The sequence below is a fragment of the Equus asinus genome, chromosome 16 (genome assembly GCF_041296235.1).
Source record: "Equus asinus isolate D_3611 breed Donkey chromosome 16, EquAss-T2T_v2, whole genome shotgun sequence".
NCBI lineage: Eukaryota > Metazoa > Chordata > Mammalia > Perissodactyla > Equidae > Equus > Equus asinus.
The window spans coordinates 29,399,661-29,426,650 of NC_091805.1; the positions used below are offsets into that span (position 1 = coordinate 29,399,661).

General features: G+C 38.4%; 1 protein-coding gene and 1 long non-coding RNA gene across 2 annotated transcripts; one reads left to right on the forward strand and one right to left on the reverse strand.

The window, feature by feature from the left end:
• Positions 1-63: 63 nt before the first annotated feature.
• LOC123277652 (uncharacterized) lies at positions 64-3,645 on the forward strand. Its single transcript, XR_011494852.1, has 3 exons — positions 64-462; positions 602-755; positions 2,464-3,645. It is a non-coding gene; the product is annotated as an uncharacterized lncRNA (long non-coding RNA).
• A 1,453-nt stretch (positions 3,646-5,098) lies between these two features.
• On the reverse strand, positions 5,099-25,720 carry GCLM (glutamate-cysteine ligase modifier subunit). Its single transcript, XM_044749432.2, has 7 exons — positions 25,193-25,720; positions 20,549-20,614; positions 19,183-19,267; positions 15,424-15,483; positions 14,209-14,411; positions 12,720-12,834; positions 5,099-8,402 (listed from the first exon to the last, which is right to left on the reverse strand). Exons 1-7 carry the CDS (start codon positions 25,316-25,318, stop codon positions 8,233-8,235), a joined length of 825 nt encoding a protein of 274 aa, XP_044605367.1. The 5' UTR covers positions 25,319-25,720; the 3' UTR covers positions 5,099-8,232.
• Between the last annotated feature and the right edge of the window lie 1,270 nt (positions 25,721-26,990).

Consider the following 26,990-nt stretch of genomic DNA (forward strand, 5'->3'; position numbering starts at 1 on the left):
ACCCTGGAACTCGCTAGAGTCTCCTACCTGCCTCTGCCCCCCGACTGGGGCGGGGGCCATCAAACTTGGGGGTGTTAGAGGGCCCGGTTTTAGCGTTCACTCCAGTGCGTAGAAGACAGACCTGGATTTTGCAGGGAGAGACCTTCGTGGGGCCTGCGAAACCCGCAGTGAAAGAGGGCCCTCGTCTCCGTTTTACACGAACGAATTGGGAAAGTCTCATCTTCTGCCCTACTCCATCCATCCTCTCATTTGTTCAGCAATTCTAACGGTCTTAATGTACCCAGGGGTGTGGCTGAAGATGTTTGCCTTATTTATAATATATATGTATATTTACAATCATGTATTCTTGTATTATTTGTGAAGTTGAATATAAATAACATAAAATTTAAAGACTTGGTTGGGGTAAAGATGTATATGTTAAGTGCCCCAGGAGCTCGGAGACTAATTACGAACTATATAAAGGTGAGATGATGGGTAGGGATTGGAAATAAGCAAAAAAGAAGAACTTAAAGAAATTGTAAAGAAGAGCGATAAAAAATTTTTTTGCAGTGAAAGGAAGGGAATGACCAGAATTAAGAGAAGCTTTTTGATTTTCTTTTAGGATGAAGAGTGGAGAGCTAGAACATGTTTGAGGGGAACGGAAGAGGATTGAAGAAGGAAGTAAACAGATATTGTTGGAGATGAGAAAGGATAAGTGCCTCACCAAATCTTTCTCCCTTACTTCTTTATAACAGAATACCATTTTTTTTCTTGAGGTAACAAAGCATAGATTTTTTTTGGCGGGCACACTGCCACCCAGTTAAATAGCCCCTTTCACAGTTTCCCTTGGAGCCAGATTTGACTAAGTTTTGGCCCATTACATATCAATTAAGTGTCGTGTACTTGTTTAGGGACATCTTACAAGAGAGGAGGTCCTCCCTGCCTTCTTTAACTTCACTTTGCTCCCTGGAAAGTTGTGTTTCCTGGTTTTCAAGCAGCAATTTTGTGCCGTGAGGATGAGGGCCACGCTTTAGGGACGGCAGAGCAGTGAAAAAGAAAAAAACATGGGTCCCTGACAACTGGTGGAGCTGCCATCTCAGTCCTAAACAGCCTGCTTTTAGATCTGTGTCACCTGAGAGAAGCACCTTTTTTCAAGCCACTGTCATTTGAGGATTTTCTGTTATTTGCAGCCTAGCCTAATCCCAACTGAAGAATAGAATGAAAAATAGAGATGGAGGGGTTAGCCACAGAAGAATGTGCCTTCTTTTGCGACAGAGGAAAAGGGTTGATGAACCAGAGAGAATGTGAATGCAGGGAAACTACAGTGAAGAGAAGAAAAGAGGACATTTTGGATAGATAGCTTCAATCTTCGTAAGCAGCTGATTCATCTGCTTAGAGAATGAAAAAAAAAATGTAATTGACCCTGTGAGGAATGTGGTAAGGAGCAAAAGGAAGGAGTTTTAGTAGAGCCAAGTTGCAGTGAGACTATGTAAGATGAGGAACAGAAAAGAAAACAGGCTGGATTTGAAGAGGAGGCAGAATGGTGTAGAGGAAGGAAAGTGAACCAATTGGAGGAGGGTAGTAGAGATCAGAACAGCAGAGGACAACAGCATCAATCTTAATAATAGTATTGAGCACTTACGGTATGTGGGGTACTAAGTGCTTTACATGTATGAACTCATTTAATCTCTACAACAACTTTAACATGAGCAAATGCATGAAAGTAGAAATTACGATCACAGGAGTGGGTATAGAAAATTGGCAGAGTATTAGAAAATCAGTGTGTAATATTCACTTGCAAGCATGGCCCCTTTAAAGTAAAACAAACAAAACTCCCTAACATTTACAATCTAAAAAGGTCGAGAAACAAACCTAAAGTAATAAAATTAAAATGTCAGTACATATTCATTATATGAGAAGACTGAGCTGGTCTGCAACCAACGGGGCTGCTGATTATAGGCAAAACTGCAAAGTGTTCTGTTTTATATGGGCTTACCAGTTCTGCCCTGTTTCTCTTTCTTTACCGTCCCTCTTCTTTACCCAACGTGGATTCTGGGCAAATACAGTATACCCAATTTTAGGTATACACAGTATAAAAATACAGTAATTATTACTCAGGCCCAAAAGGAAACTCTCCCTTCATAGTCTATATTTTACTAATGAAACCCTTCAACTGAAGGATTGAATCTCTCTCTCTGGAATTTTAGGCATTAACCAAAAGATGAGAATTTTAGTGCATGAGCCTTCTAAAAATACATACCATTCATGGTCATTCTGCATTATTACATATAAAAATTACTTTTAAATTAAGTCTGATCTGTAAAATGGTCCCCAAGGATCCCATCTCCTAGTCTTCAAAGCCTTGAATGTGGGCTGGACTTAGTGACTTACTTATAATGAAAAGAATATCACAAAAGTGATAGATGCTACTTTCAAGACTAGGTTACAAAAAAGGCTTGCTTCTATCTTGTGTTCTCTCACTAGTTCGTTCTGTGGAAGCTGGCTAGCTGCATGTTGTGAGCTGCCCTATGGAGAGGGCCATGTGACAAGGAAGTGTGGGAGGCCTCTGGCCCATAGCCAGCGAGGAACAGAGTCCAGCCAACAACCACCTGAGCAGTTTGGAAGCCGACCAACCTCAGTCAAGCCCATAGGTGAGACTGTCGTCCCAGCTGACACTTTGATTGCAACATTTTGAGAGACCATTGAGGTACCCAGATGCAGCAATAGATAATACATTCACTATTGGCTAATTTTGTTTGTTCTAAAACTTCATGTAAAAAAAAATGTAGTATGTACTATTTCATGTCTAGCTTCTTTCTCTCACATAATGTTTCTGAGATTCATCCGTGTTAGTTTGTATACCAGTAGTTCATTCTTTTTTATTGCTGAGTAGTATTCCATTGTATGATTATACTACAATTCACCTCTCCATTCAACTCTTGATAGACACTTGGGTCATTTCCAGTTTTCAGCTATTATGAGCAAAGTGCTATAAACATTTGTGTATGTCATTTTTGGACATTTTAATTTTCCTTGAGTAAATACCTAGGAGTGGAATTGCTGGGCCATATGGTAAGTGTACATTTGATTTTGTAAGAAATGCCAACTTATTTTCCATAGTGGTCATACCATTTTACATTCCCACCAGCATTATATGAGAATTCTGCTTCTCCCTCATCCTCACCAATACTTGGTATTGTCAGTCTTTTAAAATTTTAGCTATTTTAGTGATATTTCATTGTGGTTTTAATTTGCATTTCCCTGATGACTAATGATGTTGAACATCTTTTAGTGTTCTTATTGGCTATTCATGTCTTCTTTGGAGAAAAGTCTATTCAATCTTTTGCATATTTTTTATTGGGTTGTCTTATTAAGTTATAAGAGTTCTTTACATATTCTGGATACAAGACCCTTATCAGATGTGATTTGCAAATATTTTCTCACATTCTATAGGTTCTCTTTTTACATTCTCAATGATGTCTTTTGAAGTGCAATTTAAAAAATTTGATCATGTACAATTTATTTCTCATCAGAAATATGTACTGCAAATATTGCCCCCCCAGTCTGTGGCTTACATTTTCATATTCTTAATACTGTCTCTTGAAGAACAGAAGATTTTAAATGATTAAATTATTACCAATGTTTTATGATTAAATTTTTTATCAGAAACTTTTGCAGCCAGTTTTAATTTTTTTCCTTTGTTCTAATTCCATACACATCAAAATGAATAGAAAATTTCAACTGAAAATTAAAAAGTGACCAGAGGGAAAGGCAGACTATTTCTCGGGAAGAAAATCCAGATTTTCATCAGCAAGAGTATTTATGCTGGAAGTCAATGTAATATTATCTTCAAGATGCTGAGGGAAGGCATTTGGAAACAGTATTCTATAATGTGAAATGATCATTTAAGATTGATGACAAAATAAAGTCATCTCAGACAAACTTGACCTAGAAAGATTATGCCCAAAGACCTTCAGTGAAAGAATTACTAAGGACATACTTAAGCAAGAAAAAGGTGAACTTAAAATGGAGTAGGAAGCAGGAATCAACAGTGAGCAAAACAGGGAAAACAGAGCTGTGTCAAAATAAGTAATGCTTACTATAAAACATGAACCTTCTTAAAATGATGCACCAACAGACACTAAAACCTTGTATTACATTTTATACATTTATTCATCTCTGAGGGATACATACTACAGTTTTGTTTGACTTCTCTGGTAGTGAAACTACATACAGCCATATCCTGATATATTTAGGGGATTTGGGCAAGTTTTAGTCTCTTTCATAAAACGTTGACTTTTCCAGCCTTACCTACTCCTGTCTCAACAGAAGCCATTCAATATACGAACAAGCTCTTGAAGAAATTTTCACTGAATTTCTAAAGTCTACATATAGGGGGCTGGCCCAGTGGCCTAGAGGCTGTTTGCGTGCTCTGCTTTGGCAGCCCAGGGTTTGTGGGTTTGGATCCCAGGTGTGGACCCACACACTGCTCATCAAACCATGCTATGATGGCATCCCACATACAAAAAATAGAGGAAGATTGGGACAGATGTTAGCTCAGGGACAATCTTCCTCACCAAAAACAGTAAAAACATTAAAAAAAATAAAGTTTACATATAAACTGATCATCATTCAACAAAAGCATATTTACAAACAAGTCGAACAAGGGCCTCTGCCCAGAATGCCCACCCACACCTCGTCCTCTGATCTGACTCCAAGGCTAATTTCTTCTGGGGACCCTTTCTTGTCCTTACCCTGCTCCCCAGCCCCACTTCTTTCCACGTGTCCCTAATTGCTTTTCACCACTTCTGTCATGAAGAGATGCAGCCTTTCATTGCTCTTGTCCACGTGCAGATCTCTCTCCCCACAATATACTATGTGCTCCTTGAAGATACGGTGGTTTTTCATCTGTGTCTATCTGCCAACACCTTGCCAGTGCCTGGCACATAATAGGCATCCAATAAATCTTTGTTATATGCATGCATGAATAGCTTTATGGCTTGGATATTTAAAAATTATTCACAATTTATTTTCAAATCCTATTCAGTTTGAGTTCAAATAGTTCAAAATCAATATAATGTTCCAGGATGCTTGCAACTATTGAAACAACTCAATAAAGAAATATACAACTCACACTTTATTTTAATTAAATTCATAATACAGATAAAATTAAAAAACTATTATAAATATTTAATGTTTTATATTTTGTCTTTATTTTATACTATACTACTACATACACATAAAAGTAGAGTTATCTAATTAAAACATTTCCCCTTCTAAGTGTATTTCTAATTCTGAAAACCATAAAAAATGCAAGTTATGTTACATATTTTTCAAAAATAAAACTGACATCTATCACCAACTTTATGGGAAAATGACATGTACAAGTTCTGGTACATTAGGAACTCTAAAAAAAATAGACTTAGAATCATATGTTGGTATATTTGAGCATGAAAACACAAATGGTTTAAATTCTCATTAAAAGAACTTCAAATTTCTCTAAATATACATTTGGCAGAAAGATGAACTGTTGGCCAATATACAATAAATATATCAATTGCTTACATTCCCAAATATTAAAAATGCTAGGTGGAAAATTAGAAAGAAAATCTGTTGTACAAAAGAGACATAATTAAATGAGCCTTAAACCTTTTGTCACTGAAAATCAAGATCCTATTTCAGTTACTACTTGGCTCTGGTAGGGAAAAGTCTAAACCATTCATTCAAAACAGAATAACTTTATTTCCCATGTCACACACAGCCGTCTAAATAGTCTTTTTTGAGAAAAGAAAAAGAAAAATTCTTAGCTATTATTTGTGATCCGAGTTCTAGCGCCGGCCATCTTGGCACGGGTACTCGATTAGTACACCGGCACGATGTGGTCTTTGGAATTTACACCACATGAACATATTTTATAAGACACCTTGGTTCTTCTGGTGACTACAGTTTCCTGGATGGGAATTCCAAGTTACAGTACGTTGTGTTAAAGTAAGGCTCCAGTGTATTTTGGAAATGTAATAACAAGTTGCAGCTTCTTTTCATGTTTACTGGAAAAAAACAATTATATAAATTCTTTCTACCTTGGGTCACTGGATACACATCTGCTTAGAAAACATATGTTATATACACTATTGATAACTAAGCTTTCAGCTTTAAGCAATTCTTTAAGCAATTATTTGGTAGTATTACCGCTCTTTATTTTATGGCTTTTTAAACATTAAGTCCTTCAATATCTGAAAAGTATTCACTATATTCTGATAGGTCATGGAAAAAAAAGATGTGAACATCAGCTTGGAAAATTACAGTCTTAGAAAAAAATCAATTTTTCAAAAAAGGTTATTCAGTAACAGAAATTAAAGGTACAGAAGTGAAAAAAACAAACACTCATCTAAAAATTCCATACATGATCCCTTACACAAAACGAATCTATAATCTGGCGTCTTTGTCAAGAGTGGGGGAAAAAGCACACAGTAAAGCTCTTGCTGAAGTTTGGATACATAAGCAACATAAGCTTTTTTTCCATTTTCAAAATAACCCTTCAATCTATTTTTCTAAGTCTAGTGTTTTAAAAAACAATAAATGTGATATTAAAGTTTCCTCTTAAAATATCTTGACTAATTCCTGTAGAGGCTTAAATTAAAATGAGCATTTGTTTAAAGACTTATGTTATATGAAAAATGTTGTACATTTCCAAATAAAAAAGTTAACTATATACATTTAATAACATTACATACAATTAATATAAAGGCTCTATAAGGCTTTAGGAAGCTCAAAGTCTAAACAAGTTTTAACAGGCAAATCAGCTGATTTCAAATTATAATTCTAATGATCAAATTATGCAAGCAGTAAATCACAAAACCTTACTTAGGATAGGAAAAGAGCCTAGTGTATTTATTTTGGATATGGAACCACAGTTCTTTTCCCTAAGTTGAAAAAAATCGAGCAAACTTAGTTTTATATATTAATTTATGTATATAAAATTAGTTTCGTTTTATAAACCATGTATTAAGATACATGATTTCAAAGTATTGATTGAGATGCAAGTGATGTTTAAAAAATTTTTCAAACTATTTGGGTTACAGATACAAATTTATAGAATTAAGGAGACCTATAGTATATATTAAAGGTCACAGCTTATTTATTTGCTATTTTCTGGTTCTTAAACTAAAGAGGAATTATACTAAATGATCTATAGTCACTTCTAGCTCTAAAGTTTAGATTATACTGTTTTGCTTTTAAATAGTTAAGACTGTATCTCAAATGAAATTACCTAAACAGACAACAATGGCCCTGAATTAAAGATTTTTTTCACCCCTTTTCTGGCTTTTAGACCCTCATAGTCAGTTATTAGTGGGGAACAAATACCCCATGTTTTACTCAACTGATTTTTAATCCCTGCGCCCTGTCCTCTCTCCAGAGCCCACAGTGCGCAGCACATAGTAAGTGCTCAATACTTACAGAATATTCTTCAATGAATAGCAAAATATTAAGGATGGAGGAAGAATTAAAAAGCATCTGGAGGTGGTAAAAGTTACTTTTATAAAAACCCCCAAACAATAATTTCAAAGCTTCTAGTCTCCTTTTCAGATTTACTTTGGTTTGTCTTTATAAATAACAGCAAGAGAAAATATGGCACAAGAATACCAGGTTCAATCATTACAGGTAAACTATAAGCAAGGACACGTAAAAAAATTTAAGTTTCCATTCATGTATTGAAGAAATGAATTTTATTAACACTATTAGTAGATCCCAGCTACTCCAGTTACTCCGAGATATAGTCATCTTATCAATGACAGGAAAAATATCTTGCAGTATTTCAGTTTGAACAATTCTAACTAAGTTGCTTTATTATACTATAGAATCAGAAGCAATTAATGAATTTTTTTGGAAATCAAAAATATGTATATATATATATTACCCTGATGCCTAGGCCAAAATATATTTAACAACAAATTTTCTTGATTTCTATTATTCATAAAAATAAAGGAAAAATATATTGCAAGTATTTTCTTTATAGACAATTTCAATTAGAAAACAATAGTTTAATGAAAACAATACAGTGGTTCATGTAAGTGAACTGACATGGAGGCAAGAGAAGTATTAAAACTTGACAGACAACATATTGTCAAATGTAATTAAAGACGACCTGCCCCAGTGACACCCCTTCAGGCAGTAATTAAACTTTTACACATCTCAATTTTATCTGATATTTAAGGAAAATACAAGTCAGTAGGTTATGATCCTAAGTCGTAGCTACGAGCCCCTTCTTTTAGCTTGTAAGATGTAGCCTTTTGATTTGATGATTCCTCTGCTTTTCACGATGACCGAGTACCGCAGCAGCCATAGGGGCACCCACTCGTGTGCCTGAATGCCAGGGATGCTTTCCTGCAGAGCTTCTTGGAAACTCGCTTCAGAAAGCAGTTCTTAAAAACAACAACAACAACAATAACAAATAAAAACCCAACGTGTTAAATTAGAAAATAAAAGCACTTTACTATGTGGGTAAGCATTTCTATACAACAAAAGAAATACCTCAGAACTGAATATAAAATATGCTTATCCTTAATCTGTGCTATGAATCTGAACCAGAATATTAGAAAGACCCAGGCAGTTCTTTTCAAAGTATCTATTCCTGTCCCCCCACCCATTTAATTCATAACTTCTGGTGAGTGGAGCCTGGAGATCTGCATTTTTTAAAAGATCTCCAGGTAATTCTAATGTAAAGCCACGGAAAATATAGGAAAGTACAAAGAAGGGAAAAAAAAGTCCACCCATAATCCTATCAATTGGAGACAGACCCTTTCCATTGCCATGTATTTCAACATTTTTTCTCTATCTTCTCTCTCTCCATATCTTACAAAACTAGAAATCACACTGTAGCTACAGACTAATTTACTTATTTTTTCCACATATATTATGAATATTCTTCCATGTAATTAAATATTCTGTGAAAGTGTCATTTTTAATAATTCTCCCAATACTACATTATACAGACATTGTAATTTATACATTTAATGTTGGCCAAAAATGTACGTTTTTCCTAATACTTTGCTGATAAACATAAAGCTATGCTGAACATTCTTAAAATGCACGTTGGCTATGGAACGACAGGGTCAAAGCACAAATACTACATTTTTAAGGCTTGATACATAGTATATTGCCAACTACTTTCCAGAAAGGCTGTACTTCACACTTCCACCAGCAGATGATAATGTTAGAGCGCTAATCTTGCCACATCCTCACCAGCCATCAGTTAAAAAATCTTTGCCAATGGTTATCTTTTGATGTGCATTTCTCTGATGAAATCATTATTTTCTAATTTCACGTTTATGTCCAAGCCCTCTACTACTGCTCTGATGTCCCACTCCCTTCCTCACTTCCTCTTCTCCAGCCACACTGGTCTCCTAGTTGTATCCTGAAATCCACAAGCACTTTCACACCTCGGGGCCTCTGAATCAGCTGCTCGCTCTTTCCTGAACACTCTTCTTCCAGATACTCACGCAGCTGTCTCCCTTCTTGCTTTTCTGATTAATGATTAATGTCTCTGATTTATGTCAACTTAGCGGAGAGGCCTCCCTGACTACCCTGTATAAAATAACAACCCCTAACCTGGGCACTCTTCTTCCTCAGCCAACTTTTCTCCATAGCATATACCACCACTTATCACATTTAACGTGTGTCTTATTGTCCATCTCCTCCATTAGAATATATATTCCATGAGATCTGGGATTTGTCTGACTTAGTCCTTTATCTCTAGTACTTAGAACAATGCCTGTCACATAGTAGGTACTCAAATGTCTGTTGAATCAATCAATATGGAAAGATTCCACTGGGGTCAGAACCAACCATCCAGATAGGGATTAAATGACCATCTATACGGTGTGATTTGGGAGCACTAAAGGACCTGCCTGCTCCAAATGAACTGCTGTGCTATTTGCACAGCATCAACAGTAAACTCTTAGCAAACGTTAGCTATTATCATGCGCTAGGCCCTTTTCTGAGTACTTTACTTGTATTAACTCACTTAATCCACCAGTTAACCCTATGAGATAGATATTATTTTCCCCCTTTACACACGGAAATTGAGGCAGAGAGGTTAGAACACTTGCCCAGGGTCAAACAGCTAGTAAATGGTAGTTTTCATAAACAGAACACAAATGCCTCTTTGGAAACGCAATGTTAATACAGATTTGTTTATCAGATTGTCTAACAGAGAAGAGGACCCTAAGGAACAGAGGCATAATACAGATTAGATTTAATGGGAGTGGGGGGAGGGGTAAAGTAAATAAAAAGGGGAAAGTTCTAAAGTCAGGATCACTTACTTCACAATTTTACCCTGACTGTCGTTAAACTGTTACCACAACTTCTAGGACAAAGAGTAATGGAAAATAAACCCTTTCTGACGAATAAGGGTAATTTTAAAACAGAAGAAGGCCTTTAGGGGACGTATAAACAAAATTCTATTTTAGATAACAAGTAGAGTTAAATGTTTTACAACTTGATTGCTTAAAAAATAAAAAATATGACACATCAAAGAACTCTGCTACTCATTAGCTTAACTACATACTTTTAATTCAACTACACTAACTCTTTAGAATCCGTAAACTCGACACGTTTTTTAAGAGAATTTCTTCATTATGGATCAAAGTGTCTGAAGATTCATTAATGGTGTATGTAGGATCAGCCTATAAATTCTAATCAAAGGATTTAGAATTAAAATTGAAAGACAACCAAGTGTCAAATTATATCAGTAATACAAAAACATAAAAAAAGGATTAAATCTCTTTTCTTATAAAAATATACAGTATATTTTGTCATAACAATCACGTATTAGCACATGAACCACATGCCAACATTTAGATAACATGGTAATAAAATACTAGACATCTTAGTCTTTTCCTATTTCCTTTCCTACTGGAAAAAGGATAGAGTCTTTTTCAAGTGGAGTGAGAATTGGGTACAGGCTCATCCATCAGCTGTTGGTAACAAACGCTGTTGGAAGAGCCCCTGCAAAGTAAACAGATAAATGATACATCTGCCAACACATGGAAAATTAAAATTTAAATAGTTTATATTTCAGAATAAATCAGCATAGCATTTCTTTATTAGATTTTCACTAAAATGACTTTTTTTAAATGAATCTAATTACTTACTTGTGAAAGCTCTACTGAAGGAGGAGGCAAAAGTCATTGTCTCCTGTTCTGGTATCATTTAAATGGAAACTGATAAGAAAGTATGGTTTTCAGGCTGAAATACTCTAACACATTTTCAATCAGAGAGATAGTACAGTAGAGTGAGAAAAGGTTCCAAGTTTAGCAGGACCTAGGTCCAAGTTCAAACTTTGCCCCATGCCAGCTGAGTGAGCTTGGCTAGTTTGCTAAACTCTGAGGCTCTACTTCCTCAGCAATATAACGCCTGGTTTCAGCCGTTGGAGGATTACAGATAATCTGAGGCATCTAGCATGATGCCTGGCATTGAGGAACAATAATTATTAAAACTCCTCCTCCTCTTCCTACAAAACAGTGAGAAAATGAGAATGAGGCAGATTGCTAATAAACAGTCTAAAGACTTAGGAGGTTATCCATTAAGCATCCTAAAAATAAACAAGGTGAATCAAACCACCAATATCATGCCATCTTTTCAGACATGGAAGTAAAAGCTGAATGTTTTTCCTTCAGGAATCACCTATAAAATATAATTTCCTCCAATAGTTATTAAACTAGAATCTCTATAAAATGTAATGGAGATTTAAAACTTTCACAGGACATTTCTCACTTATGACTATACCAAAAATACTGTTTCAGAGAGCCTATACATTTAGTAAGTAAAATTCCTCCTCTGCTCCCTTTGCAACACTGAAAAAATGGGAATGGGGCAGACAGCTAATAAACAGTATAAAGTGCTAAACATTCTCTTCCTAGCTTTCCTAGCTATCTTGTAAAATGTTGATAAAAAATTATTCTATAGAAGGACAGGCCATTCTCATTAATCAAATTTTTCTGATTAATGCCAAACATATATATCTTGATAGTAATAATTAATAAAATCCTAATCAATTACTTATCCTAAGATGCTTTTAAGTTTTAAATTAAATTTGTGTGTGTGTGAGGAAGTTTGGTCCTGGGCTAAAATCTGTTGCAAATCTTCCTCTTTTTGCTTGAGGAAGATTGTTGCTGAGCTAACATCTATGCCAACCTTCCTCTATTTTATATGTGGGACACTGCCACAGCACGGCTTGGTGAGTCGTGTGTAGGTCCGCACCCGGGATCTGAACCTGTGAACCCCAGGCCACCGAAGCGGAGTGTGCAAACTTAACAACTACACCACTGGGTCAGGCTCTCATATTAAATTTTATCTGCCTCTTTTTTCCAAATATTTACCCTCTTTAATTAAGTGGCTCTTTGGTGCAATCTTTGCTGTACTAGCCAAGATTATATGAAATCCTATTTAGAGTATCTTAAAAGATCTTTTCTGTATAGCTTAACATTTATAAACCTCAACAGACTGGATATTCAGGAAATGACTCTTCACCTTTTTTCCCATTGGCAAGAAGGCAAAACTAAAGCTCCCAGAAATTAAACTAAAGGCATATATGTTTTGAACTAACCATTAAGAATAGTTCTAGGTAATAGCATTGTACATTTATTACTGTACACAATTAAAAACTACATTTTAACAGGTAGCTTCTTGTAAGATAAAAGCTCATGCTCAATTTCTGTAAGTGAAAACATCAGTCTTACCTTTTGGATCATTATGAGTCAACAGCTGTATGTCAAATTGTTTAGCAAATGCAGTCAAATCAGGTGGCATCACACAGCAGGAGGCAAGATTAACCTGGTTACTATTTGGTTTTACCTAGAAATGAAAATAAAATCATGGCATCTCCACTAAATTAAGTAATACAAAAAGTAGAAAGCAATAAAAGGACTCAATTTTAGAACATGGGAAATATCATTCTACAGTGCTTAAAGTTTATAAAATAGTTTTATATGAATATATTTATTAATGTATGCTTTTCTAACATGTTAGTGGTAACAAGAAAAGGAAAAACTGCTGTAGGAGGGGGGAAAGCCAATCTAGTACTGCACTACTGAAAAGTCTCCTGCTGGAACCTGCAATCTAACACATCTGCCTCGGAAACAAACATGATTCTAAGCTGATGGTTCTAGCCACGGATGGAATGTGTCTTAAAGGTAGAGGAGCAAATAGAAATGATAAGTATATTTAATGTTAAAGTATAAAATATGGCTGTTAATCAGAGACATTTTGAAAAAGAATTAGTAATTTCTAATAGCTGCCCTGGTTAATTCATAAGTACATTCCAGACCACCCAAGTCTTTCCAGCAGGATCTTAGCCACATTCTGGCTATCACCAAGTCAAAGGGAGAAGGGACTTGTCTAGGGTCTTCCTGTCCATTAAAAACTGAAAGCTCTGGGGGCTGGCCCTGTGGCCCAGTGGTTAAGTTCGCGAGCTCCGCTGCAGGCGGCCCAGTGTTTCGTTGGTTCGAATCCTGGGCGCGGACATGGCACTGATCATCAAACCATGCTGAGGCAGCATCCCACATGCCACAACTAGAAGGACCCACAACGAAGAATATACAACTATGTACCTGGGGGCTTTGGGGAGAAAAAGGAAAAAAACAAACAAAAAAACCCCTGAAAGCTCTGAAAAGGAGAAGGCTGAGGATGAAGTACAAGGAATAAAGAAAAATAGAGTAAAGGTAAAATACTAGTAAGCAACTTCTCTAATAATTTTGTAGGTTATTAGGCCAGAGAGTGGAGGGTGACTCATTTATGACACCTATTCCACATTTAGTTGTGTGAACTGTCTTATAGATCTTTAAATAACTTTCATCAAAATATTTGTTATATATGATATTCCTTTACTTAGGAAATTAGAACCATGGCCTAATAATACCTAAAGAAAAATTAATGTTTTTATCACATAAGTAAAACTGAAGGAAACAGCCTTAATTCATTTGGCTATGAATGCTTCAATACACATTTTCTAGTGTTTTTACCACTCATTTTAAATGAGATTAAGTTCAATTAGACATGTATTTGAGGGGGGAAAAATCGAATGCTTTAGATAAAGCCTGCCTCAAAACTCCCACATTTGGAACAGTGACCCACAGTGAGTGTCCACTGTGTGCATGATGCTCAATGGTATGCAGCAAGGACTAAGAGACAACTTCCTCCCAGAGGCGTCGTGATCTAGCCATCCTTTACCTGTGCCCACTGATACAGCTGTTCCAACTGTGTTTTGTCTAGATCAGAGGTACCTATGGCAACAATCTTTTTGCTCTGAACTAAGTTTTCTAATTCTTCCCAGTAAGGCTGCAAATGCTCCAAAGAAAGATTAACTCCGTCTTCAATAGGAGGTGAAGCAATGATCACAGAATCCAGCTGCGCAACTCCAAGGACTGAACAGGCTGATGTGCAGGAAAACACAAAGAGGATAAATGTTTGTTACATATAAAAGCAAGTATTTCTAATGTCCTTCAAGCCTCCCATTGAATTCTGTCCATACCCTTCACAAGTTTTCTGTATAACAGATTTCCTTCAGTTTCATAATTTACCCGTCATTTAGAACATTTCCATCTTTTAAAAAAATCTAAGTACCCATTCATCTACTTGCTGTGTGGCAGACAAATGGGTTTCTTTGACCTGCCTCCTTCCTGGGGACTCGCAGCTACTACACGCTCTTCCTTTTGGGGAACAGGCCTCCTCCTTGTTTCCTAAGCCCCAGGATTTTTTGTAGCTTCCTTATCTGCATAAAACTTTCTTCTTCAGTTCTGCTAGTATCACATATGGATGATCACAAGAATTCTTTCCTAATACTCTGTAATTGGTAGTCACAGCACTGAATAAAGCTTGAGACTCTGAAAAACTGAATTTATGGTCTTAATCGGTATTTATAGAGGTAGATAATTTCTTAATTTCCATAAAAATAATTTAAGAGTTTATTTTTAATGATTATTGTTCACTCTACAGTCATATTAAGGAGCTAATTATTTAAGTGTTCAACATATATAAATACCGGAAGAATATTTTAAAAGAAAAAATACTGAATAACTGTAATATCACAACAACCTAACCAAGTGCTGAAACAGATAAAAATGCTGGTTTTTTGTTGTTGTTTTCGTACTTCATCTATAGTACTACAAGGGTTAAGGATATGATTAAGAAGAATTTCTATCTCCAAACATATAGTTAACATTTGATTATGTTACATCTTTTGCACTCCTCTTATATATCAAAATATGACCCCACGTAAGTCAGTATGCTTCTGTGGAAGTCTTAAGAAATTAGGCTAGAACTTTAAAAGGTAAAATTGGAATGAGCTTATTTTCTTTTCTACCTGGACCTGAACACAAGATATAACTAATATACCCACACTAAGTTAAAGTCCACTATGAAGATAAAAGTTACAGTTTTGCTTACCCATGTCAACTGCATTTCTAGTTGATGATGAAGAGTTGGATCCTACAATGAACAGTTTTGCTGAGTAACAAAGAAAACAAAACTGATTACCACATTTGGGTAACACTCTACTACATAGTATTAACACTGCTAACAATACTAAGATGACAGATAATCCTGAATGAGTTATTTTTCTTTCCTAGTAACATTATTTTATAGTTTTCATTTTAAGACATTAAAGTATATTCCCATTGTAATTTTTTTTTTTGAGGAAGATTAGTCTTGAGCCAACATCCACTTCCAATCCTCCTCTTTTTTGCTAAGGAAGACTGGCCCTGACCTAACATCTGTGCCCATCTTCCTCTACTTTATACATGGGACGCCTACCACAGCGTGGCTTGACAAGCAGTGCTAGGTCTGCACCTGGGACCCGAACCGGCAAACCCCAGGGTGCCAAAGCAAAGTGTGTGAACTGAACCACGGCACCACCAGGCCAGCCCCTGTAATTTTTAAATTATATGCTAGTTGCCAAAAATATCTGTTTGTCCACACAAAAAAGCAAATATTAATTTCCCATTTATTAGAAGGTAGATCAGATAAAATATAGAAACAATTACTCAATACGTATATTTTTAGGAGTTAAACATTAATGGAGCACATTGTATACTTTCTCCAATAAACTAAAATCTGTATAAACACTAAATTAAAATTACTTGTAATGAGGAGAAAATTGGAAAAAACCCCAACAATCCCACCTTCCTAATATAATCATTTCATTTTTAGACATTACCTTCTAGTTCTTGATCATATGAAGGAGGGTATAACATTTTTTCACTTCTATTTGGTTTACCTTTAGGTAATAAATATATATTTTTTACACCTCTATGCAGTATTTAGTTATCTTAAAAACCTTTTTATCATAATAGTAATGTACTCACTCTAGAAATGAGGAAAACCTTTAAGCATAGAAAGACCAAAAAACTTGCCAGTAGACATTACTGAAAGCAATTACTGTTTAGATTTTTTATACTCTGTATTTTTTTTTAATTTTTATTTTTTTGAGGAAGATCAGTCCTGAGGTAACATCTGCCACCAATCCTCCTCTTTTTGCTGAGGAAGACTGGCCCTGAGCTACATCCGTGCCCATCTGCCTCTGCTTTATATGTGGGACACCTACAACAACAGCATGGCTTGATAAGCCATGTGTAGGTCTCAGCCTGGGATCCAAACTGGTGAACCACGGGCTGCCTAAGCAGAGTGCACTAACTTAACCACTATGCCACTGGGCTGGCCCCTATACTCTGTATTTTTAATGAATAATTTTATGTACTCATTTTTAACAGTTGAACACTGTTCTGTAATTTTTTCTTTTTTGAGGAAGATTAGCCCTGAGCTAACATCTGCCACCAATCCTCCTCTTTTTTGCTGAGAAGACTGGCTCTGAGCTAACATCTGTGCCCATCTTCCTCTACTTTAGATGTAGGACGCCTGCCACAGCCTGGCTTGAGAAGCGGTGTGCAGGTCCGCACCTGGGATCCCAACGGCGAACCCCAGGCCACTGGAGCAGAGCGTGTAGACGTAACCACTGCACCACTGGGCTGGCCCCTGCTTTGCCATTTTAATAGGGTATAATTTATTAAATGAGTTCCTGCTTTTTGAACATTTAGGTTAGTTCCAGTTTTTTGTTATCACATATAATGCTGAGATAAACATCTTGGTAACTTTTGTTCAACTTTATGCTGAAGCATTTCCCAAGGACAAATTGTCAGAAATGTGAGTATGAGTCAAAGGACATATCTTTTTTTGTGAGACTTGTTCTATTTTCTTTACCTCTGACTTTATAAAAGATTTGTACCAGTTCACCAGAACACTAAAAGTTAGGAGTTGCTCTCCTAACAATATAGGATGCTATTAAAAAAAAAATATATATATTTTTGTTGATTTAGTAGGTACAATATATACCTGCCCAGGACCACGTTGATTGGCATTTCTTTGATTACCAGGAAAGCTGAGTAGTTTTCTATATTTATGAAATTGAGGCTTTGGCTTGATTTCAACTCAACTTTATACATACATATTTACTTTATGTAAACTCATTGCTCAAAAATCTAAATTTACTCAATAGACAAATAGGTGAAGTAGTAGGAGAGCGAGAAGAGAGAAAATCAGAAAGGGGAATGGAGAGAAACAGGGCTAATGAAATACCCATATATAAAGTGCCTGGTGTTCAACATATACAATTTTTCCTCATACAACCTTTCTTACATGTGTCCTTTCCTTTCTACTGCTAGGTAATCTTCCTAAAACACTGCTTTCCTCATGTTACGTCTCTAAAAGCCATCACAGCTCCGCTAGTGGGTGAGAGCCAATCTTCCCCACGCGGTCCAACCTCAGCTCCCAGAATTGTACTCCATGAAAACTCTCCCCACCACTCTCCCTCTGGCCAGAATTCACGCCATGTGAAATGCTCTCCCCTCTGAAAGATGAGGCATTTTTCGGTAAGTCGAGAGAGGAAAGCTCTTCATATGGGGAGAATTTTGATGCTTATCAAAATCTCTAGCCCTCCAGGAACTGAGGACAACTTGTAAGAGCTCCAATATGGATCTACATCATGAGGAACTAAAATCAACCAGTGAGGAAGCGTTGCTGTTACTTCCTTTCCAACACAAATAGCACGAGAAATTAACAGAAAGAAATGGGTTTTGGAGTCAGGTACACCTGGACGGATTCCTGCTTCAACCACTCACTGGCTGTATGACAACGTTCAAGTTATTTAATGTTACTTGTGCAACGGGAATAAGAAACCTTGCAGAACTGTTTTGAGAATTACATGAAGAAATATAACCAAAAAGTACCAAGTACACTGTCCAGACAAAGCAAGACTCAACAAATGGTAGTTATTATTATTAGAGTCAAAAGACAGTGCCCTATCTCATGTTATATGTCCACCCCAATAGTAATAAAATAACAACCACAACACAACCACAGATGGTAATAAATAGCTACCTAGCACGCACTTTGTGCCAAGCACTGTGCTAAATGCTTCTTTTATTTCATCTAACTTACAAAAGAAGCCTGTGAAACAGATGCACCCCATTTTATAGATGAGGAAACCGAGGCTCAGAGCAGTTAAATAGTGTGTTAGCCCAAGATTATACCAGTCAGTAATCTGCACACCTGGGAATTTCAATCTAGTTAACCTCAAGCTTTTGATGGCTATGCTGTGCTGACTATCAGATGAGGGCAACAGTGCACTTTTTCATTCCTTAAGCTTTGCAGAGTCTCTGGAAAGTAGTAGCCACTCAATACATTTGTTGAATGGGTATAACATGTATTTTATTTCTGTTCATAAATCTTGTTGCCCAGACTTCTTTCTACACTCCCAGGTGACCTTAGCCATTGCTTAGCACTGTCACACCAGGAAGGGAGGGGTATGCTTGCTTTGGGCAGACACTGCTCTTAAGCCTTTTATTTCTTCCATTTCCTTCACCTTGATCTTCACTGCTCTGAAGTCCAAGACATAAATCAACGAGAACATCACGAAGAACAGCAGGGCAAAGTTCTATTCTGACTCCACTGAAGTAGCCAACACTGACCTCCTATAACTCCCTCTTAGAGCTGATATTAAAATTATGTTAAAAAAAAGAATCTTTATATTTCCCATACTTAACGACTGAGTCGCTCAGACCAGAAGCAAAGAAAGGCTTATTCCCATGCCTGACAACACCTCACTATCACTTGCTCTGTATAACAAAATAAAGTGTAAAGGCTGGACTTTACCAGAAACTTTCATTTCTTCTCTTTCATCAGGATTTATCTTTTCTACTGCGTGAGACACAGTACATTCCAAGACGTCTGGAAATTCCTATAATAAACAAATGATATTTACAATAAACAAATATAAAATTAATGTTTCTGATTAGCTATATATTTTCTCTTGTCCATAATGCCCTGTATAAGTAGAGAACCCATAAGACAACAGTGTTTTTAACCTGAGGCCTGGATGGGCTTCATAAGGTTTGAAAAGTCCTAAAATAAAGGGAAAATGCTGTGTGTGTGTGTGCACATTTTCAGAAAAAGTGTCTCGTTTTGATCAGATACTCATAGAAATGCATGATCAAAAACAAACAAATGGGGGGAGGGTATGTGAAGAGTTAGAACCACTGGCACAGTAAATAATTTTACTTAGAAAAGAAATCAATGAAAAACAAGAAATATTATCCATCCTGGATAATGACGTGTTAAAAACTCTCCACATCAATCACAAACATTTTTTTTCTGAGTACAATAGAAAAGCTAAAGGCCGTTCCAATTCATTATAATGAAAAATTTATGAATAAAATGTTAGGACACATAAATCAGAAACATATTAACTCACATTTATAAGATTAAAACAAAGTAAACAGTGAGGCCTTTCCCCTGATTCTTGAGCACATTACAATGCCCGGCACATATCAGGGCTCAGTAAGTGTTTACAAGTCATGCATAGAGTGAACGGTCATTTCAGAGAGACAGACTGATCAAAGATATTAATCAATGCCTGCCTAGCAGCTATAGTTATAAACTTGCAGTATGCTCAGGGAAACAAGTATTTCTAGCACACGTCCTCTGCTATACTTTCAAAGTATGTGTAATTTGTCATGAGCCTTTGGCTGAGTTGGATTCCAAAGAGTGGTTTACAGACAGGTGTTTTGTATATTAACATTTATGATAATAGCCATATACTGACTGACATTTAATGAAACACAGTTCCTTACTGTTTCATCAGAAACTGATAAAGAATTATTTCTAGTGATGGTATTATTGGAGTGATAGTCTACCAAAGCAATCTACCAACCAAAACTGTTTGACAGTCATTCCTCTACTACACCAAATATAAACTGCAACAGAACACACGGTGAGGAAACTATCGTAGGAACTGAGCACAGAGAATTCAAACATCTTGTCTAGTAGAAGGGTTGGCCACAGAGTGAGATTTTCTGTTTTTTGCTTAAGTCTCCTGAGTCAGACTGCCATCTCAGCAGATCAGCCCCAGGGAGTCGTGACCTGCCTCTCTGACTTCCCTATCAGAACTGAGGACATTTTTTTCCTGCTTACTTCACTTCCCTTTTGAACTACATGATTTCTTCATTCACATTTCACTCACCCTGACCAAATCCGGGCTGATCTGGGAACTCCACTCATTCAGGGTCTTTTGGATACAATCTCGAAGCTGCAAAAGGAAGGCATTTTGAAGCTGTTAATCAAATTCTATACACTCTTCTGTAGTACTTCTACAAGAATGTGTTAGTTTGATAAGTAGGAAAAAGAAGATATCAATAGGAAATAATGCCATACAAACCAAAATTTTAATTCTACAAGGCTTTTGTCTCCTTCAACAAAGATAAATTTAGACCTGTTTTTATCCTCTTAATTCTCACGTGTTCTTGACAGCAATATCTAATTATTTTAAGTGTTTTTGTACCAATGAAACTTTAAGTAAACTTTTGAGACATAAAAGCATTCATAAAGAAACAAAAAAAAAATCTCAAGATTCATATCTGTGGCCGAGTGGTTAAGTTTGCACGCTCCGCTGTGGCGGCCCAAGGTTCGGATCCTGGGCACAGACATGGCACCGCTCGTCAGGCCACGTTGAGGCGGCGTCCCACATCCCACAACTAGAAGGACCTGCAACTAAGATATACAACTGTGTACGGGGTGGGGGTGGGGGGGTGTTTGGGGAGATAAAGCAGGGAAAAAAAAAAAAGATTCATAAACTTGGATCCAAGCCCAGCCAGCCAGGCTAGAATTAACACTAACCATTATGCTATATCTCTCAAAGACAAACAGATGATTGTCTATGTATGGCCAGAGCACCTCCTACATCAGATTCACCTGTGGTGTTTATTAAAAATTCAAATTCCTGAGCCTCATCCTAGACCTGCTGAATCACTCTCTAAGGGCAGCAGAACTTGCATTTTAACAAGCATGCCAAGTAATCGATATATACTCTAAAGTCTAAGAACCACCTCAGTCATATCTTGCAGAAGTCAACTTGCATGACGTCAGTCCCTAAGTCATTTCCTAACACTCGGGTCCACTTCCAACCTGTCTTTAATGTTTTCTTACATAAACAAACAAAAAAATGTTTTACACTGACATTATAGTATGTTGTAAATTCATTAAAGTGTTTATTCATATTTTATCTCTTATATCAGTGTCTTTCAAACTTATTTGATAAGGGTCCAAAGTAAGACATACATAGTGAGTGAGGACCTACATACATAGAACAAAAATCGACAATTCACTATATGCCAGGCACTCTGATGGTTTCTATTCTGTTAAGTAGAAAAAAATAAGCTGCTCCATGACTTACTAAACTGATTTATGACCACTAATGGGCCAACACTAGCAGTCTTAAATCAATGCCTTATAAATATCCAAGGGTACAGTGCTTTGCATTGTGGGCAATCAAAGAAAAAATAAATGTGTAACTAGAAGCAAGTCCCTGAATTGCAAAAGCACTTTCCTAATAGCAACAACAGAGACTACACTTCTGAACTATCTAATCTATGACTGCTTACGACAAAAACTGATAAAAGCACTTTACTGCTTCTATCTTACTACAGATAATTACAAGGGACAACTGGTTTATCAATTCAAGAGCTCAGAGTCACGTATGTTAAGATTTACAATCCACAACGATTTATGTGCTATCCACAATAACCCAAATGAATTCAATTTACAAAGTCTAAGTCTTTATGGAAGGTATATTTATAATCAAATTTAAGTCAGTAGATAAAAATTAGTTGATAATCATTCCAGAGAGAATTACAAGGCAATATTCTTTTTTTTTGGTGAGGCAGATTGTCCCTGAGCTAACATCCCTTGCCAATCTTCCTCTTTTTGCTGAGGAAGATTAGCCCTGAGCCAACATTGGTGCCCATCTTCCATTTTGTACATGGGATGCTGCCACAACATGGCTTGATGAGTGGTGCTAGGTCCGCACCTGGAATCTGAATCTGCAAATCCCGGGCCACCAAAGCTGAGCGCATGAACTTAACTGCTATGCACCAGTCTGGCTCCTACAAAATTCTTTTAAAAATTAGTAAAAGTTGAGGCAGCAGGACCAACTAGAAGTTAACAATTCCATCAGGAGTGCTTTGGCTCAAATCATGGGAGAATTTTTAGAAAATTTCCTCTGGAAGGATGGCTCATTTGCATACTTAAGGCTTTCCTGATGAATTCCTTAATTCAGGAAGTATGTCTTCAGAGTATTCACCCCCTTCTTGAGAAACCATTTCTCTAATTAACCTTGGATGCTGCAAAATGTCAGGACAAATCAGAACAGTCCAATGCCACAATAATATGAGAAATTCATTGACTATATCACAAGCCTAGTGATTTTTAATCTTTTATATGTTACCTATACTGACTGAACATTAACCTTGTACTTTTTTGTTCTCTGTTCTCATCAATCTTATCACATATACACTTTATCACTCAAGGTAAGTATCATTATCATTTAGTATATCATTAGATCTGCAGTTGTATAAGAGTTTTAAAAATACCACATGATTCAATTGGTCAAATATCCATAGAACAAAGAATTGGGCAAAGCAGTCCTACAATGGCCCATTTAAAAAACAAGATTTGGGGGCCAGCCCCGTGGCGGACTGGTTAAGTTCGCACGTTCGGCTTCGGTGGCCCAGGGTGTCGCCAGTTCGGATCCTGGGTGCAGACATGGCACCGCTCATCAGGCCATGCTGATGCAGCGTCCCACAGAGCACAACTAGAAGGACCCACAACTGAAAATACACAACTATGTACCAGGGGACTGGGGAGGAAAAAGGAAAAATTAAATCTTTAAAAAACAAGATTTCGTAAAATTCTAGTGAAACAAAAAATCTGGGCAGAGATCACTGAGTTAGGGAAAAAGAAACACTACACCTACAAGAGGTCTTTTAGGAAATTTAGTTGAACTCTACTCAATGTGTAAATTTTCTCAAAAATGAGTAATTTATTCAGTTTCTTTATTCAATGAGGTTAAACTGTTTCAAGTAACATATTCTAATTTGGAGCTCTGGTTGTTACAAAGTCCTTCTTTACAAAGAAACAAAACACTCATCGCCCATTCTACCTAAATTGTCACATTTACTCTACAATATGCTGCCATACCTTCAAGTTCTCCTGAAATGTTTTCTAGTTTCTTTAGTTTTGTCTCTTGTATGCAGCACCCAAAATAAAACATACAAACTAGAATTAATCCTTTGAATAATGTTTTTCAAACTGTGGGGTGTGACTCACTGCATTAGGAAATCAAATTTTTAATAATTAGAATAGAAAAAAACCCAGAATATGCAGTAAAGGTTAATATCTTTTCATGGGACCTGTGTGTGTGGGTGTATGTATAAACTACGAACTTTGGATTGCAAGGACTGCAAGGTAAAATGCACTTCTTACTGGGTGTGCTGTCAAAAAACTTTGAAAACTACTACTTTAGACTGTGTTGTAGTGAGATGAGAGACAAAATTTCACCCCATATCATCAATATACATGCAAACTGCTCTGTTGAACCATCAGCCCTGGAGGAAAGTAAAGGTCTAGGCCTAAACACAGAAATACTTATCTTTGGGAGAGACAATTCAAGTGGGGGTGGTTTAAACAGGACAAGACACACAAACCGGTTGGAACCTGGACACAGAATACGGTACGGATTCTGATTCCATTAAAGTTACAACCAAGAGTCCTCATCTCCTGATGGGTGCTCTCTCCCAACCCCAGGCCAGGGTACAGGTCGAGTGCACACGCAGAGGGATGCCAGGTGCTGCTACACAGCACTTTACCAACGCCTTACAGAAAAGGGCAGAAGCTGCACAGGAATATAGAGCTGAGAACATCATAATATGACAGAGTTTAGGAAGTTTTTTCCTTTTAATCCAGATTTGTTTTATCTTTCCGAGTGAATGACATGATAAAGGAGAAAACTCCTCTATGGTGTTTTCATATATGTGAGGCTTTTAATCCTCACAACGACCTGATGCAGACATTATCATCTAACTTCCAATTTATGTGAACAGACTTCCCAAAGTAACTTTCCCAAAGTCACAGAGCTCCTAGATTAAAGGTTTATTTATTATTTCTTAACACTAAAATCGTCCCATACAACCAAGATGCCTCAGCAATTAATAGTGCAGTCAATGATTGCCTCTCCGCTCAGGAATGACCAGCCATGTAACAAATATGTAACAAGTGTATAATTCGAGATTGATCTCTGCCGCTTCAAACTAGTGAGTAGTCTTTAGGCCAATAAACTGAGGCAGATTTAATTTTCGGCAAGAAAAATATATACCTTATTGCAAAGCTGAATTTGAGCTTTTAGTCATTTGCCTCACGGCAACAGAGACACTATGGTCAACATCCTAAAAGCTATGTGGATTATTATTACTACTTCATTTCAACCCTCGAAAAGATCATCTCTAAACTATTTCTGTCCCTGGACCCCGTGGGGGGAAGGGAGCGAGGTGGGGAGAGGGGCCGGGCGGGGAGGTGGCCTTCTCCGACCCCCGGCCCGGGAGAGGCATCCACCAGGTCTGAGAGCGGCTGTCGGCCCCGAACACTGATGGAGGCGGCCCTCGGGGTCAGCTGCACCTGCCAAGCTTTCCAAGACGCCTGGCGCCGAGCAGCAGGTGTGGCTGCGAGGTCGCGCCGACCGCGGCCGCAGCCTCCTCCCGCCGCCCGAGCCTCTCCCCGCGCCCGCCCGGTCCGCCCGGGAGCCCGCGTCGCCGCGGGCCGCGCTCGGCCGCCTCACCTCCTCGCTGTGCGTGGACGGGCACTTCTTCCGCAGGCGGCCCCAGTTCAGCAGGTTCCCGGTCTGCAGGTGCAGGGTGCGGGCCCGCGCCAGCAGCGCCCCGGCCGCGCGGCTGTCGGTGCCCATGGCAGCGGCCGACGGAGCGGGCCCGGCGGGGAAGGAGGCCGCCCGGCAGGACGCGGGGCCCGAGGCCGGAAAGCCGAGCGCGAGGCTGCCCGCCCCGCGCGGCGGGAGCTCGGCCTGCGCTCGGGCCCGAGGGAGGCCGGGGGCGGCGCGGCGGCGACCCGGGAAGGACGCGCTGGTGGCTGCGGCTCCCGCGACTGCTGCCGCCGCGGGAGGGCTGACTTCCAACTGATGGAGCCGTTTCCTGGAAGACAATGACTAAGCAGAAATCGCGGCGGAGAAAGTGCTTCGTAACCGTTACCCGTCCCGCGGCGGGGCGGGGTGGGGCGGGACGGCGAGCGGGCTGCCGGAGGCCGGGCGCGGGGGACTGGCCCTCGGCCTGCGGCGGGCGTGGCGCCGGGCGGCGGGAGGGCGCGGGGCGCGCGGGGCGGGGCAGCTCGGGGCTCGGCCCTCTGCAGGGCGCCCCCTGCCGGCCAGAGGGCGGCTCGCCGGCCCGCGCCCCCTCCACCTAGTGCGGCCCGCGGCGTTCGCGGCATCGCCTCCTGGCCAATGGGCGGTCACGCTGGTGATTTCCTTACACACCTCTTTAAAAAGACAGCCGAGGTATCTACCCAGGCTTTGAAGTACTCGTTGGCTTTAGTTCTGAGGAGCAGGTGTTAATGCACAAGTGCCCCTTCTTCTCCTTTGCTTTGCTACTCTCTTAGTTCATTTCCTTTCTCAAGGACTTTCCCCGGAGCTGCTCATTTTTGTACATGTCCATTGATTAAGGTCTATTGCTTTACGCTATTTGCGGGGAAGTGTGTGAAGTCAAAGAATAAGGCTTGATCTTTGCCCTTGAGAAACTTAAACTCTACTTCCAGAGACAAAGTCTAAGCATATGAAACAGTAAGTGATAACACGAGACCTTCATAGGGCAGTTTCCAGATGCGTTCAGATGAAAGGACCCCTTAAACCCGGGAGATCAGGAAAGACTTATCACCCATTCCCTTAGAGGTGTTGTGATTCTTTACTCCTAAGAAATTGCATATATGGCAGACTTGATATCAACCTCAAGTTGGATATTTATTGAGCCTTCCTCAAGAAACCTTTACTTTCGTTGAAAGTAATCAGATATATTAAAAGGCAAAATGCTACTGAAAAAAGAGATGAATTCTAGTTGGTAAGAGTTAGAGGAGGGATGGAAAAGAAGCTCCTTCTAGCAGGAAGTTAGAAATTGAGCCTGATCTTGAGTAAATATTTATTGGCTAAATGAAGGTGAGGAACAATTCATTGAAGGGCTATTTTAATTGATGTAAACATTTGATTCTTATGCTGAATTTCCTGTGGCATCATTTCTGGGCTTCTTGTATATTCTCGAATGCCATGCATATAATACTTGATTAAAGCTTAGAGGTTACATCTCCTAAACTATTAGACCTACTGGTCACTGACATAAACCTACATGGCTTGTTCCCATGGTTCCACCTAATACAGTATGTACTACATGGGGTAGGTGTGAGGAATTAATGAGAGAAGAAAAGCCCTTAGTACAGTATTTGGTTCATAGCAAATGCTCAGTGAGAGCTGCTGTTACCAAAGCCTCTGCTCTTCCCCGCCCCCCCCTCCCCCCACCCCCCCCCCACCCCCGCCCGGAACCTAGTTCTCACAACGTTGGCAAAGTCCTGACATGAATTCA